Below are 17,666 nucleotides of genomic sequence, written 5' to 3'. Positions count from 1 at the left end.
GCCCGCTTCCACTTAAATGTGTGTAAGTCAGCAGGCAAGTTTTTCAAGAATCTAATAGTCAGTTATTTCCCCTTTCACCTCACATCAAACCATAATTTTCCTATGGTAGTATTTAACTTAACTGACTCTAGCCGCTATTTATGTATTTCTGTAGCTTGTAAAACATCTAGTTATTGCTCTATTTCAGCTTGTTCATCCTAATGATTTATTTTCATTTTCTTTAGGATGCAGATCTGCTGCTAACTGGATTTGATTTGTAAGAGGGCAATCTACAGTCAATGGCCACTCTTGTCACATTGCTACTATGGAAAACAGAATGGTCAATAGGATATGGTCTGATAAATAGTGATGATTGAAGATGCTACTTCAATACATGTGAAATCAATGGGAGATACTGGATGCATAAAGAGCTTTCTGAGCTTTTCTTGACAAGCTTGCCTTGAAGAAGTTGGAGGTGCGTTCTACCATTATCCAGTCTTTCTAAAGCGGATACAAATACCTTTGCCTCACTGTAACCAGACAACTACACAACTAATGTGGGACCATGGCACTGCCCAGATGCATGTGGCCAAATTATGTGTGGAGAGCAGTAATGGCATGCTTGGTACACAGGGGATTGGGTGCCTCATTGACTCTCTGTGTGTTGGGATGTTTACTTGAGGCTGCCCATGTGCTTTCACAAAAATTGGATGATGCAGACCCACTGGTCACTACCAACTTCGGCAAGATAAGAGGGATGAAGAAAGAACTCAATAATGAAATTTTGGGGCCTGTTATTCAGTTTCTTGGGGTTCCATATGCAGCCCCACCAACAGGGGAACATCGTTTTCAGCCTCCAGAACCACCATCTCCCTGGTCAGATATCAGGAATGCAACTCAGTTTGCTCCTGTGTGTCCCCAGAATATCATTGATGGCAGATTGCCAGAAGTCATGCTTCCTGTGTGGTTTACTAATAACTTGGATGTGGTTTCGTCATATGTGCAAGACCAGAGTGAAGACTGCCTATATTTAAACATATATGTTCCGACTGAGGATGGTGAGTTTACTGCAGGAAAAACAGGGAGATAAATTTATATTTTCTTTTCTATTCTAAGTTCTAACAATATTGTTTCATGTGTACTGGTAGCATGCATGGCTTTTCCTGTTGGCATGTAGACATATTTTACATGCTTGCATGCTGCTCTTTTTGTTTATGTGTGTTAATGTTTCTGTTCTTATTTTTTCCTGTGCCTACTCATTTTCTTTCCTCCACAGCACGTATATTTAGGTAGAAATGGGTTCCTAATTTCCATTTCCTACCAAATGACTTCTGAGAAGATGCATCAACATTTCTCCATTGCATGTGCAGGCTCAACGAATTGGGGATCTTTCGCACTCAGTAAATGCAGGAGCGTATTAAGTTAGATAGTGGTGTTGCATGTTCCGGCGGTCTGTGATGGAGCGCCATGTTATTTTCTAGTCTTCTATTCATTTTTCAGTAAAAAGAATATCCAAGGAATGTGCCAGAAAACCCGGCAAGAAAATATGTAGAAAAGGAGGTATGTATAAAAGTGGAAATAAAAAAATGGGGGAAAAAGCTTACAGAGGAAGAAGATATTCTCCCTAAGGATGATTTGCTGAGCTGAGAAGTAAATGGTTAGGTGATATTTGGAATTTAATGAAGGCATGTCAAGGAATAGAAAGATGATTAAGGAGAGCTGTAGTTGAGTGGATAATATTGACAAAGCTCATTGGTGGTGCCTTATGTTTTGGTGCTGGTAGCATCAATAGGAGTTGAATCTCTGCTTTGAGTTTGTGTTCAGAGGACAAGATATGTTTAGGCTATGACATTGCCTGCAAGGAACACAAATGATGCTGCCTTACCAACTGGTCGACTTTATCTCTGAACCCTGTTCTACAGATACAGATTTCTGTTCCTCTTAACACTGGTCAGCTCTGTCACACACCTAGTTTTTTGTTTGTTTATTCTCAGCTACTTCTGAAAGCCCTGTGAACTTTCTCAGATAAGGGTAAATTTGCCGTAACTGTCTGGTAGTCACCATTATTCAGTCATGGTATTTTTTCCCAGATAGTCTATATTTTCAGTTACTCTTCCAGAAAAGAATGAGATTTTACAGATTTTTATACTAAATATTTACAGTCTTAAAATTACTTTAACATTTTTGTATTTATGTTAAACAATTTAACACATAGGGAAGAACATGATTCAGAAGCTACAATTAAATCAACCTTCAAATCATCCTCTAGCCAGATTGAGCACATGTACACACTGACAGCTGCAAGCTTGCATCTGAATGTAGCTTGTCCACACTCCATTTTTATATAACATCCAGTAAATCGCTCATAGGAGAGTATGATTTTTTATGGCAGTAAATCATCTAAGTGTTATTTTGACCTTATTCATAACTTTGTAGAATTTCCAATCTTCATACAGAAGTCATATTAACATTCCAGTGCTGTACATTCTGTCTCCCTATGCACTTCTAATCTGGCTGGACCAAGTCAGATTTCATTACAACATCCTGGTGGGTCAGGGAGTGTCTAAACTGTTCTGTTTTACGAGGATTGCATTATATGGAAGAAGCTTCATATAACAAAGTTCTCAACTGCTGACCAGAGTGTTCGCATTCAATTGAGTTTTGGTTTGGTTTGGCTTGCTTTTTATTTCTTTGGTCATACTAGTAGAATGGGATTTAACCTCTATTTTATTATTGATGCCATGATTTGGGTTAAAAGCACAGTATACTTGAGAAAAGCACAGATACAGACACAGCAAAGGTGTTCTAAATGACCAAAACAAAGTCTCTTGTTTTTCCCCAAATGAGAATAACTGCAGTAATTTACATATCTTTGACTAATGTACAATACTGCAGTGGTTATTATTATGCAGCTTGTCAAGCACGTGTAATTAACTAAGTGACTTTCACCTCCTGTCACAAAGATGTTGATTCACAAAGTCATAAATAAAGATGCTATTAAAGAATGCATAAATAGAGCATAATACATGAAAATATGTACAATCAAGAAAATGATAAAATACCAAAAAGGTAAGCTAGTAAGTGAGAAGTGACCTTTCCTCTCATATAACTTCAGGGGGGAATGAATTCATTAGAAAATTCTTTTTCATCATTCTTTAGATGGTCGGTTCCATCGGCTGTATGAGAGAGTTGGCAAAGAGGTGTGTAAGGCTGTGCTATTTACTTTGGCAACTTTGAACTCATTTATAATTAGCCTGAGGACAAAATCTGTAGATACCTACTTCAGTCTGTGTGGTTTATAGTCCAAATCTATTGTGCTTTTATGTTAAGCAGTTCAAACAATTATTTTGCTTTGATATTTAATATATCTTATTAACACATAAATTTTGATCATTCATTGGCTGTTTGTATATTACTCCAAAGTCTAAATAACAAAGATTTTAAATGTAGCTTTCTATATAGATAGCTTTTCTTAAACTAAATAAAACTAAATTTTAGAGCTTGACTTTAAGCAGCGGAGAATTCTTTTTTCCAAACTTTTAACTTTTTTCCTTCTCTATCATGGAAAGTCTCTTTTGGTCACTTCATGAAATCATAGCATTCTGGTTTAAGAAGATATTAGTCATTTATAATATCTATCTATCTATGCCAATATTTACCTCATATGGACTCTAAGTTCTTCAACAGAATTCTAGATGTTTATAAATGATGATTCAGGAAGTATAGGAATAGGTGTGCTGCATTTTATAGGTGATAAGATATTTTGGTTTGTTATTATTTATCTTTTTAAAAAAATTGTGTGTAGTCATCTTCCAAGGCGGGTGAACCCCCATCCCTGTGCCAAGGACATTATAATCTGTGCATACTGTGTTCATCCGAAACTATTTATTAATTGCTTAAATCATGCACTATGCAAAGGAGTCAGTAATGAATGAAACAAAGATCTTTCTTCTCATAGAACTTACTGCATTCAAGTAAATATACAAAGAACAAAGCATTTTCTCCACTTTAGTCTGTATAACAGGATCTTTTACTTTGTCTAAGAGATCCCTTGCTATAGTTTTTAAATAGAGCTTTTGTAATATTATCCTGTTCAGTTGAAGGGGGAAAAACATTTTACCAATAGGCTCCCACTCATTTCAAACAGGTCCTAGTTGCACTTTTCAATCTATCTTTTTATATTTCCCATGATAGTTTCAGCCATATGTTAATTACTCTCTAGATGTTTCTTCAGGGTTTTATCCTTGCAAAGTGAAACATGGGGGCTTAAAATGGGATGGCTGTCAACACTTGGCCAAATGGGCAGATAACGTGTGACAGAAACTGGAATTTGGATGTAGAGGACAGATGTAATTTATCACAAACAAATTTATGAGAAAAGATACTGCTATCCTTATTATATAAATAAGAAAGTAGGTTCTGAGGTTAAGTGTTCTGACCCAATTTCTATTGCCAGTAAGTGATAGGTTTGTCTCTAGTTCTTGCTTCTATTAGATGCATTTCCATCGTGTTAAATTACCTCTTCTAGAGATTTCTCTTTTGATTTTAAGTTTATTTATTTATTTTGAGAGAGAAAGAAAGAAAGCAAGCGGGGGGGGGGGAGGTCAGAGAGAGAGAGGGAGAGAGAGAATCTCAAGCAGGCTCCATGTAGTCGCAGAGCCAGATGTGGGGCTCCATCTTACGGTTCTTGAGATCAAGACTGGAGCTGAAATCAAGAGTCGGATGCCTAACCTACTAAATCACCCAGGCACCCCTCCTCTAGAGATTTCTATAGCTTTGGTAATATATCATATCTCTCTACCTTATTGATCTTCCTTTCCTTTTTTTCTTTTCAAAAATGTCATGAATTCTTTTTTTCTACCTGTTGACTCTATTTTAGGTAAATTTCATGCTCCCGTTAATTGAATTGGGTCAAGACAATGATAGCAACTGATTTCCAGAAAACATGCTAGTAACCATTGTAGTTACTCAGATCTTCAATCCTACACATAATTTTATTACTGTCTAGGCCAAAATCTCAGCATATTTCTCCTGGCTACTATCAGAAGTAGCTTTAATTTGCTTATGTTTCATTTTGTTTCTTTAGTTTGCTGTCTTGTGAGAGTTGCCAACAAACAGAAGAGTGGTCAAATATTAGGCAGTAAACATGAGAAGGAGGAACAAGGGACCCAGAGAATCCACAAACAAATTGATTGGCTCATGGATACCCTAGAGTTGTGTAGCTTTGCATTTCTCCAGCACTTTGACTGTTATTTGCATAGCTCTTCTGAGATGAATACAGAATTGATTTTCCTTTCTGCAGTGGTGAGAAATTGTTAACCTAATTTTCTCATTTACCTCAATTTTTAATGTACAGAAAATTAGAATCTTAATAGACAACTCTTGCATAATTGTTTACTCCTTGAGCATTTTATTCCATATTTTCATAAGTATTTTACTTGTGCATTCTCCGTTTAGTAGTCATTACCTGAGATAACATTGAATTCATTCAAGAGTCTTTTCCACACATTTAGGGTCTATCTGGTTCTTTGTTGTACATAGAGACTGATTTTTCCCTAATTAAATATGTATAACACTACTCCTTTCATTGTTAATGTGTTTAAAAGGAGATTATATTCCAGAATGCTCTCCTTCTTGCCTCATATATTTTTAACAAATTTATTCATCTAACAAATATTTATTGAGTCCTTACTCTGTGCCAATTAGAGTACTGTTCTAAGACCCAGAGATACATTACATCAGTGAAAAAATAAAAATAAATAAAAATAAAATAAAAAAATCCTTGACCTCCTGGAGCTTACATCTAGTGTGTGGAGACAAATTATAGACAATAAACACAATTAACAGTTAAAGTTAAAAGGTGTAAGAAGATGAGAAATCAACAGAATATGGAGGATCAGGAGTGCTGATGTGATGGATGAAGGTAATTTTAAATGAGATACTTAGCATAGCCCTCATTCCAGCAAAGACCTGAAGGAGATGAAGTGGTTATCTGGGGAGGTGAAGTGGATATTCGGAGAAAGAGGAGAGTAAAGAGCTAGTACAAAGGCATTAAGGTGACAGTTTGTGTTGTGTAGTTAAGGAACAATTATGACTATTGTATATATGAAAGGGGAGAGAGAGAGAGGCTATGAGATTCAGAATGATCCAACTTTTTTTATTAAAGAGGTAATGCCAGCACAGCATATGAAAGTATGAACAAAATTAAAAGGTAACCTACTGAGTGGGGAAAAATACTTGCAGATGATATATCTGATAAAGGGTTAATATTCAAAATATATAAAGAGCTTATGCAACTCAACACCAAAACAAAAGCTCCACAAATAATACAATTTAAAAGTGGCAAAGGACCCGAATAGACATTTTTCCAAAGAAGAGATACAGATGGCCAGCAGACATGTGAAAAAAATGCTCAACATCACCAATCATCAGGGAAATGCAAATCAAAACCACAACAAGGTATGATCTTATACCTGTCAGAGTGGCTAATATCAAAAAGACAAGAAAAGATGAGTGTTGGCAAGAATGTAGAGAAAAAGGAACCCTTGTGCACTGTTGGTGGGGATGCAAATTGGCATAGCTATTGTGGAGAACAGTATGAAGTTCCCTCAAAAAATTTAAAAGAAAACTACCATACAATCCAGTAATTCCACTACTGGGTGTTTACCCAAAGGAAACAAAACCACTAATCCAAAAAGATACATAACACCTATGTTTGTTTTAACGTTATTTATAATAGCAACCTATTAAGGATATGGAGATATGGAAGCAACCTAAATGCTCAAGTATATGATTTTATTTATGTGTGGAATCTGAACAATAAAGAAAAAACAAATAAATGAACAAAGATAAAACAGACCCATAAATACAGAGGACAAACTGATGGTTTACCAGAAGGGAAAGGGGTAAGAGGATGGGCAAAAATGGATGAAGGAGAGTGAGGAAGTACAGGATTCCAGTTATAGAATGAATAAGTCATTGGGATGAAAGATTCAGCAAAGGGGAAGAAAAAGTTATTATGGCTGATGAATTGAGAGTAGATTGTATAAGTGTGTGGGGAAACCGGGAGAGCAGATAAGAGGCTATTATAGTCCAGACAACATAGAAGCCTGGTCCAGCCTCAGTCCAGGGAAATAACAATGGACGTGATAGTCTCGATGTATTTTGAAGGTCACATTTTCCCCCCATTAAATTGCTATGGGCTGTGAAAGAAAATGAGTCAGAGAAGATTCCTAGATTTTTTGTCTAAGTCCTTACAAGAATAAATAAACTTGCCATCAATTACTATGGAAAAAAAAAAAGGAATGTAGAATGGTTTAGAGGACATGTTAAATTTGAAATCATTTTTAGACATTCAAGTACAGACATAAAGGAACCAGTTTGAAGTTCAAGAGAGAGGTATAGGAGGAATACATTTAGGAATCATTGTGTATAGAAGGTAAATAATTAAAGTCATGAGGCTGAGTGAGAATGAAAGGAATTGAATGAAAATAGAGAAAAGAAAAAGACACCAAAGGCCAATCCATGAGACATTCCAACATTAAGAGGGCTGGAAGAAGAGAAAGAAAGCAATGGAGACTGAAAATGTGTTACATGTGAGATGGAAGGTAAGCCAAGATTTTGTTGTTGCTGTCCTAGAAGCTAAGTAAAGAAAACGCATCAGAGTAAACACAGTTATCAACTCTATCAAATGGACTTTTGTGGAGTCTGATGTACTGGAGTGGAGTCTAAGAAAAAAATGGGAGATTTGGAGTCTCTGAGCATAAATAACTATTTTAAGGAGTCTTGCTATAAAAAAAAAGAAGAAAAAAATGGGAACAAAGGAAAATAGAGGTTGATTTTGTTGCTGTATGTTAAGATGAAAGAATGAAATATTTGTATAGTAGAAAGAGAACAATTTAAAATATAGAAGATGGTGGACTGCTAAAATAACATTCTTATAGAAAGATGTGATCTAGTACACATTTGGAGGTTTTGGATTAAAAAGAGCATAGGCAGATAATTTAAATTAACATTAATAACTAAGAAGAGTTCATGAGTGGGATTCCATGGGTAGAAGTGGTAGTAGGATTCTATTTTCATCCGAGTATTTAAAAAAAATTAATGTTTATTCATTATCGAGAGACAGAGAGAGACAGAGCCTGAGCACGGGAGGGGTAGAAAGAGGGGGAGACACAGAATCTGAAGCAGGCTGCAGGCTCTGAGCTGTCAGCACAGAGCTGGACGCAGGGATCGAACTCACGAGCTACAAGATCATGACCTGAGCCGAAGTCGGCTGCTCAATTGACTGAGCCACCCAGGCGCCCCGTATCTGATTATTTTTATTTTGTTTGGTGTGTAATATTAAAGGGAATGGGAATAGAATTAACATTGGCAAGCTCTTAATTTGTTCTAGAATTTAGCCTCATTAATTTAATATCATAACAATCTTATGAGATTCTTATTACCATATTACAAATGCAGACATGGAGGACCAAAGAGGTTAAATATCTTGTCCTAAAATATGTAATTTGTTGGTGACCAATTATATTTTCTTTGAGGAGACTATTTTTGAACAGAATAGAACAAAACAATACAACAGCAACAACAGCAATCCTGTTTATGTGGGATCCCAGATCAAACAGAAAATGAAATTGGTGGCCAGTAGAAAAAAAAATCATTATATACTGGAATAATTACAACATCTGGTTCATTTGGGGGTTCAAAGATGAATGGGAAGCCAGATTGTACCAGAGATTTGGGATCACATTTGAATTAGTAGCCTTGGACAGATGTGGTTGTCTTCTAAAAGCTAAACAGTTTAAGTTGGAACTCTGAAATGAAGTAGATCTAAAGCGTTGTAAAGTTTTAAAAGAGTAACATCAATTGTTCCATTGTTTACTGACAGGCAGAGAGAGTCTTCTGAAGCGGATGATTAAAAGACCATTATAGTTGTCCAACTCAATTTTTCCAGAGAATAAATACCTATTTTTCTTATAGAAACTAGGGTTGAAGTTGAAAACATGTAAGACTTATGTTACCAGCAAAAAGAGTTATTCCGCAAAATAAATCCTTTGTAGAAACTGCTTTTCTTTCTCCTATCCAATGTATAATAAATAATATATTTTCTTTCATGTATTGTTTTCACATATGGGACATGCTACTAGCTTAACAATTATGATATAATTGTTGCTTTAATTCATTTCTACATTACTTGGCATTACAGATTTTGTTGATAATCTTTTGGTTTTTAATATTTCTCCTATGAATGCTCTTCTTTTTCCTCCCCATCATGGTGGTACGTGCTAAAATAGTTTAGGAAATGACCAATTTTAAAAATCACACCAGTATATAAATTTGCTAGAAGCAATCATATGAACTCATTCTAGATTTGATCATCTTAAATTCTTGACTAGATGTGGAAACATAATTTCTACTCATCAATCTTCTCATAACCATTTCTAAGAGGACAGAGTACTTAATGTAACACTTCCTATATTAGTTTCCTGGGACTGCTGTAACAAATTGCACAAATTGTGGGGCTTAAAATAGCAGATATTTATTTTCTCACAGTTCTGGAGTTGAAAAGTCCAAAATCAAGGAGGTGACAGGGTTGATGATTTCTGGAGCTTCTGAAGAAGAATCTCCCTGCCTCTCTCTGAGCTTCTGGTGGTTGCCAAACCTCCCGGGCATTCCTTGGCTTGTAGATGCATCTCTCTGATTCTACCTCTGTTGTCACATGGCTTTCTTCCCTGGGTCTCCCTGTTGTCTGTGAGTCTTCACATGGCCTTCCATAGGATGCCAATGACAGGATTTATGGCCCACCATAATCCAGTATGACCTTATCTTAATTACATTTTCAAAGCCTCTGTTTCCAAATAAGGTCATTGTCTTACTTTGCTAGGACTGCCATAACAAAGTATCACAAACTGTATGGTTTAAACAACAGGAAAATTTTGTCTCAAATTTCTGGAGGCTGGAAGTCTGAGATCAAGGGGTCGAGAGGGTTGATTCCTTCTGAGGGCTATGAAGAAGAATCTGGTCTAGGTCTCACTCCTTGGGCTTACAGATGGCTGTCTTCTCTCTGTGTCTCTGTGCATGGCATTATCCCTGTATGTATATCTGTGTTCAAATTACTCCCTTTTAAAATCTGTTTTTTTTTTTAAATTGACATATAATTGACATATAACATATTAATTTCAAACGTACAACATAATATTTGATATTTGTATTTATTCTGAATTGATCACCACACCTAAGTCTAGTTAACGTCATCACCATACATAAGTACAAAAATTCTTTTTCTAGTGACAAGAACTTTTAATATTTACTCTTAACAACTTTCAAGTGTGAAGTACCATATTATTAACTATAGTCACCAGCTGTATATTACATGCCATGACTTACTTATTATATAACTAAAAGTTTGTACCTTTTGACCTTCTTCATCCATTCTTCCCACCCCTCACCCTCACCTCTGGCAACCACCAATCTGTTCTTTATATCTATAAGCTTGTTTTTTGTTGGTTTGCTTGTTTAATTCCATGTATAGGTAAGATCATACAATATTTATCTTTCTCTGTCAGACTTATTTCACTTAACATAATGCCCTTAGAATCCATTCATTTGTCACAAATGGCAAAACTTCATTCTTATTTATGGCTAAAGAGTATTCCTGTGTGTGCATGCATGTGTGTGTGTGTGTGTGTGTGTGTGTGTGTGTGTGTGTGTGTCTGCGTGCATGTGGGTTATTACATATTTTTTTTCCATTTATCCATCGATGGACACTTGGGCTGTTTCCATATCTTGCCTATTGTAAATAATACTGCGATGAACATAAGGGTGCATAAACCTTTTCCAATTAGTGTTTTAATTTGCTTCAGATAAATACTCAGAAGTAGGAATTACTGGATTGTGTGGTAGTTCTATTTTTAATTTTTGAAGGAACCCTTTTGCTGCTTTCCATGGCAGCTGTGCCATTTACATTACCACCAACAGTGCATGATGGTTCTCTTTTCTCTACATCCTCAACAATACTTGTTATTTCTTGTCTTTTTGATATAGCCATTCTGACAGGTGTGACGCGATATCTCATTGTGGTTTTGATTAATATTTCCCTGATGATAGGTGATGTTGAACATCTTTCCTTGTGCTTGTTGGACATCTTGTATGTCTTCTTTGGAAAAATACCTATTCAGATACTCTGCCCATTTTTAAATAGGATTGTTTTTTTGTTATTGAGTTGTCAAATTACTTTTTGTTTTGTAAGGATACCAATCATATTGGATAGGGTCCACCCTAATGACCTCATCTTAACAAAATTAATATATATATATATATATATATATATATATATATATATATATATTTATATTTATATAGATAGATAGAGAGAGAGAGAGACCTTGTTTTCAAATAAGGTCACCTGCTGAGGTACTCAGGGTTAGGTCACCTTCTGAGGTACTCAGGGTTAGAACTTCAACATATTTGGGGGGGGCACAATTTAGCCTATAAAGTGAAATGCTGAGGTTCTAGTTAGACATGAATTCTTGAGGGACACTAAGCACACATCCACTTTTCTTTAAACTGAATCCCCCTAAAAATTTCAAAATGGGTCATCATTATATCCATTTTATAGGTTTCTTGTTTAAGTTAAATAACTTACCCAAGGTCACATGCTGCTAGTTAGGAGCTGGGGCTTCTTTGCAAATCAGAAGTCAAATGTAATATTCAGGCCCTCCAACACCTGTAGATTCTTTGTGCTCTCCTGAGAAGTTTCTTTAATTTGTTTTTTCAGTATTTTTCTATCAAGAGAGGATGCTATGCATTAGTTTAGATACTTTTAAATATGCAAGTGTTTGATCTGTGATAAAATGATTCTGATTTTTTTAAACTTTCCCTGAATTTTAAACATTTTATCCAGATGGTTACTTACATGCAAATATGGTTTCAGTTAAAATTAAGATCCTATAAATTTAACATTGTAGTAGCATTGATTTTCAATACTATCTCATTTGTCATATTTAGGCAGTTGAACAAAGTTCTTTTTAAAATGATTTTTAAATTTAAGAACTATTTCTTTGTTTGCTGTAATTTTGCTCATCTGGTATCTATGTAATGATGGCATTAGAGCAATTTAATTACAGTCCTTAATTTTCATTAAAGCATGTAAAATGTGGCAAGAATCAGTTTTAAACAATTACGAAAAGAAATCTTAATGAAAGGCGTTGGGGTCATTGCAGCCGTAATTTGGAAAATTATAAAATCTGATTAATCAACAGTCCTAATTTTCTGCTTCTTATTTGAGGACTAAAAAAAAAAAAAAAAGTTCATCCTCCCTTTTATCTCTTTTCTTTGAGGCAAAGACTTTTGGAACAGTTAGGCCAAAAAAGAAATTACATGTTGTCTGCTAGTCTTAGGAGGGTGATACAAAAGCACTTTCCCTCTCTTCTCTTTCTCTCACAAAAGAGTTCCTATTCTGTTTCCCCAAAAAACTTCTGGGTTCCTCTTCTAGAGTCTTTCCAACTTCCTCAAAGTGGAAGTGGAAGGAGGAAGAGAGGGAATAGAAGGATAAATGAGTGCAGCACAGGTATGACATGAGGACAAATATAACCCTGAAAGGTAGATAAGAAGCATGAATATAAATTGTAAATACAGCTGTTCCCAGGAAAGGAGGAGGGAAGCCTAGGTAGAATTATTAAGAACACATATGCTCCTTCTGATTTGGATTCCTGGGCCTTTCTGGAATAGATATGTCCCTGTGAAGTGGATCTTTGGAGAGGAATGCCTATAGCTCGTGCTAAGTTTGCATTCCTGCGAAGTTCCTACTCACCGTTTTCCTCAGCTCATCATCTTTGCAGGCAGTGAGTTCAGGCCTCAGTTTGTAGCTCTAAGTTTTCATCACAAGGATTAATATTGTCCTTTTGGCACAATAATTTACAGGCCAGGCAGAGCCTGAGGTTTCTGACCTGCCTTTGAGCTAGGTAACCAAGGAGCCTGACAGTGCCTCTGTTGACCTACCCCCAAGTCCCCACCATAGCACACCCCTACACTCCCGCACATCCCAACACCAACAGGACAGCTCGGCTTTCATTCCTTACACATGTAGGGAAAGTCCACCTATAGTGCCAAGATTTCTCTAAAAAAAGAAGAAAAAAAAGTGGGGGGAAGTGAGATTTTTTCTTTTGTTATTAAAAAAAAGTTTGGCATTTATTTAGGGAATTAACTTTGTTTCCATGGAAACTAAAATATCTATAAATTTGGATTTTGAAGAGAAAACAATTTTTCTATAATGACCATTTAAAATATTTTGTATTCTAATTCACTCTGAAAAGCTAGGGATGATATTTGGGCTTATTTCTGTTTCTATAGTGTGAAAGCCTTTGGCCACCTGTCCAGCTCAGCAAAGGCATTTGGGGGGGGGGGCGCAAACAAAACCTTGTAAAATGTTTGCTGGGTCCTCAGATTGTCATTAAGTAGAGTCTTTGACTATCAGAATGATGCTTCTCTCTCTTTCTCTCTTTCCTTCTTCCTTTTGTTGTCTCCCTCTGCCTCACCCTCTCCCTCTCTCCCTCCCTCTGTCTCTCTCTGTAGTATTGATGTTGCTTTGGTTTAGTTTGTGTTCTGTGTCCAGAAGGCACTGTCTTAAATTTCCTACATGGCCATTCTCTGTCTCTCTCTTGAGCCTACCATAGGCAAAATATATGTCCCCAACTACTGGAGGCTCAGTTGGGCAGGACAGATTTATTCTTCGCCCTCAGGGAGCTTCCTTTGCAGTGAGAACGCACCAGTAACAAGAAATCTGATATTGTTGTAGGTGGCCCTGTCAATATTACCAAGTAAATGTAAGCCTTATTTGTATTAAAATCTCGAAACCAAATGAGGAAATGGCTCTTTCTGTGGGGGGAAAAAAAAGGTAATGAAGCTGATATTTGGCACTGTGTTCCCTGTAATAAAACATTTAATTAAATCTTTAAATGTGTATGGAGCACAAAATATGCACATCAGAATAAAACACATCAGGCATAACCAAAACTATAATTATATCAGCCCTGTGCCTGAGCCCACCTCCGTTGCTCTGCCAAGAAGCAGTGCTTTAAAACTTTCTATCCATCTGTTAAAAAAAAAAACCAAAAAACTGCACTGTACCTATACAAATCTCTGGAAAGCTTGAGAATGCTTTGGCTACTGATATAGCAGCTGCTGAGTTACTGGGCTATAGGCTGTCTCTTCTGGAGGTAAATTAACAGCTGCTGCGCTGTAGTTCTTTCCACACTTCTGTTGAGTGTCTTCTCTGCGCAGGGCCCTGTGGTAGGCCCCAGACACACAGAGATAAAAGAAGGGCCTGAAAGGGCTGCCCTCAAAGCACTCACTAACTCTTGGAGGTAGCGGATTCGGAAACAGAAAATAGCAAAGTAGTAAGTGCCCTGAGGAATGGAAGCAGGGGGCATGATGGGGACACATAGGAGAGATGTCTGTGGTTTAGAGATGTTCTGTGGTAGAAAGTTGTCCCTGATGTGACCACTCAGGAATAAATATTGTCATCCGTCTAGTCTAGCGTGGTGTGTGGGACCATTGTACTGAGTTACTCCAGATTGAAATGTTTGTGTTTATTTAAAATGTGTTTGTTTGTATGTGTTGGGGGACATGTATGTATGTATGTATGTATATCCATGTGTCTCCTCCTCTTTTCTGGGTTGTCTCCTTTTACTGCTCTCACTTTGCCAGGCTGTAGAAACACTGCCTGCCCACTTCTGAGGTGATTAAAACTGTCATGGGTTGGAAGACTGAGCAACCACACTTTAAAAACCACACAAACAAAAAAACTTGTTTGTGAAAGAAAAACAAATAGACTTAAAAAAAGTGTCTGCACTATGAGTAGTCCATAACAACTTATATATGTAGGCTTTGTTCAAAAATAATTTTTAAATTTCATATTCTGAATAAATGAGGCTGCTGAAGAGGTAGCTTCCGAATACGTGAGGCAAACACCTCACCTATTGATTTTGAAGCTGACTGTGCTTCACTAGTTGTGAAGCTATAGGAGCCAACCCTTTCTCTTCACAAAGTCACCTCTCGGACATGTGTACAGACATTGCTTACCTCTGATACTCAGGACATTGCAGACATTATTCTTCCATCCTGGGGCACCTTTTCCCTTCTTCTCCACTTCCCTCACCTTCACCTGGAGCCACTTGTCTGAACCACTGTAATAGCCTCATACCAGGTCTTTCCATTTCCATTCCTGCTCCTGAATTCCATTCCTCATATGATGACTCTGTGATGACTCCTGCCCACTTCTGCAGTCTCCTTCCGTATATTTCCCCCTTGCTCTCTACAGTCTGGCCTTGTTGATCTCCTTTTGGTTACCGATCTCTATCCTACCGCAGGACCCTTGAACTTGCTCTTCCTTCTAACTTGAATATACAGCATCTACCTCTTTTCTTGTCTAAGTCTTATAATTCAAGTCTTGGTAAATTGTCAGCCTTTGCTGAGCACTGTGTTAAAGTAACCTCTTTTCACCCAGGTATTCTTTTACATACCCAGGATTATTTCTTTTATTACATTTTATCTCCATATGAAATTATCTTGTTCATTTATGTGCTTACATATTTACTCTCTGTCTGCCCCAGAAGAACATTTTTCTTCTTCACTGTTACATCCCTAGTACTCACAAGGGATTAAATAAATATTCACTGAAAACATAAACAGCCTTAAGACACAATGCACTTTGTTGGAGAGAACCTTCATCTCCTACCATCTGCATTTATTTGAGTAATACTACACCTGCTATCGTTTCTCACCAGACATAGCAGGTAAGAATATATTCTATTCCTCTCTGCTCTGCAATCACTGTTTGTTTATGGCTCCCAAAATGAAGAAAATTTCGAAGCCAACATCAGAGTCCTTAACTAAGAAATAACAGTGTTCAGTGGCTCAGTGTCTGACAGATATAACCTGGACTCTGTTGCAAGGGCCCTTGGGGCCGAGTGGCTGCCAACAGCCGAGGCTCTTGGCTCTCTGCCTGTGCACGTTACTGCCAGCCTTATTGCCTCTGCACTGAATTTATATTTTAATACAGGACGCCAACAACGCATTTATGTAATAGAAGCACAGAGAATGATTTCCCTTTTCCAGGCCAGAAGCTTCATTTTCCCTTCCCACCCTCTAATTTAATTTCCTTTTCCTCTTACCTAACCCCAATTTCCCCCCTGCTACAAATATATCTTCTCTTATAATTATTTTACTTTCTTTGTCCTTGTTATACCATCTACCTCTATGATAGAATTTCTTGCCAGTGTTTCTAAGGCATGTCATTTGAGGTTACTAAACAGGCAGAATCTGGGTACTAAAGGATCTAAGAAAAGGTCTAACTGGATTTGTTTAAGGGATTTTCTATATAGCATGAAATAGTTCCTTCAGTGCTCTGTGCTTATGATTTAGCCTTTAGTTGTCTCAAATTGCCATTAACATGTGCATGCATCCAGAAGGTTGTTTTGTTATTTTCTTCTTTTATTAGATATTAGCAACTGCCAGCTTTCCCAGGAAAATCCAGAAATCACATTATAAAGTGGGGCACATGAGAGAATGAGACCTTATTGTATATATAACACCATAGGCAGAGCTTGTGAAATATGGTTGGTGCCCAATAATTGGTTGATAAATGAAGGAACATTTTGAGCATGACAGATAATCGGCAGCTTAGATTCCTAAGCTACATGGAGAGGCCATTGGCTTTTGTAGTGGACAGTGGAGGCTGGATCCTGGACAGTTCAGGGTAGAGAGGTGTAGTAAGAGCATTACAGATTTATAATCTCTTAATTTAGTTGTAAGAGACAAATCCGGCAGTCATATAGACTAGATCTGTGTCTCCAAACACATTGCGTAGCTGATGGAGAGGAGAATGTTAGATTCCTGGCAGGGCTGGCTTCACGGGAGGGCGATCTGTGCAGTCATATTGATCCCTGTGCTGAGAAAGGCTCCATACTTAGTTAAATGTTCCACTGTCACCATCTTGAAATTCATATTTATTTTTGAACAAGGGATCCTACATTTTCATTTGGCACTGGGCCCCACAAGTTACACAGCCAGTTCTGCTTCCTTGTTTCACTGGCATTTCCCCCATGCTTCATACCCACTGATGTTCATACAATTCTGAGAGATAGTAAAACAGAAACCCTCTGTGCATGTTGGAAAGTTCGATTAAAACTCTCAACTAAACACTAAGAACATTTGTGTTTGCACCCTTGCAGTCTCATTCACATTTAAGGGGAACAAAAGGGACCACATGGTAACTTGGGGAAACAAAAGGTCTGTTTTTCTCTTATTCCTATTTTTATGTATTTGTTCATTGTCTCACAAAATGGTTATTGAGTATCCACTATGTCCTAGAGACTGTGTTAAACACTAGGAAAAAAACAACTAAACGTGGTGTTTACCCACAAGGGGAATTTAAGGGATAATAAAAAAATTATTCTTATTATTGTAGCTACCTACTGTACCTATACTGTATAATATCTATCAAGGACTAGCCATTGTTTTAAGGGTTTTATATACTAGCTCACTTAATCCCTGTGATTAATCCTCCCACAAATGCCCTGTGAAATTATTACTATTAACATCCTTACTTTACTGATGAGAAATGTGATGCACAGATAGGTCGCATAAACTCTACAGATTCCAGAGCTAGAAAGTGACACAGCCAGGAT

The 17,666-nt window shown here is 37.0% G+C and overlaps 1 protein-coding gene across 7 annotated transcripts in view; it reads left to right on the top strand.

Annotated features, from left to right (window-relative positions):
• NLGN1 (neuroligin 1) overlaps positions 1 to 17,666 on the top strand; it is an 827,426-nt gene that overhangs the window by 172,460 nt on the left and 637,300 nt on the right. For 5 of the 7 annotated variants that reach the window (XM_060639223.2, XM_060639222.3, XM_060639220.2 and 2 more), the window contains exons 2-3: positions 225 to 1,037; positions 1,480 to 1,539. In XM_060639223.2, coding sequence (XP_060495206.1) covers positions 545 to 1,037; positions 1,480 to 1,539 — 553 coding nt within the window. In that variant the 5' untranslated portion in view covers positions 225 to 544. The remainder of the gene's footprint in view (positions 1 to 224; positions 1,038 to 1,479; positions 1,540 to 17,666) is intronic. The other 2 variants (XM_060639228.3, XM_060639225.3) reach the window with 1 other exon arrangement.

This window comes from Panthera onca, chromosome C2 (genome assembly GCF_046562875.1).
Source record: "Panthera onca isolate mPanOnc1 chromosome C2, mPanOnc1 haplotype 2, whole genome shotgun sequence".
Lineage (NCBI taxonomy): Eukaryota > Metazoa > Chordata > Mammalia > Carnivora > Felidae > Panthera > Panthera onca.
The sequence above is the reverse complement of the archived record's forward strand: the minus strand, read 5'-3'. Positions and strand labels throughout refer to the sequence as shown.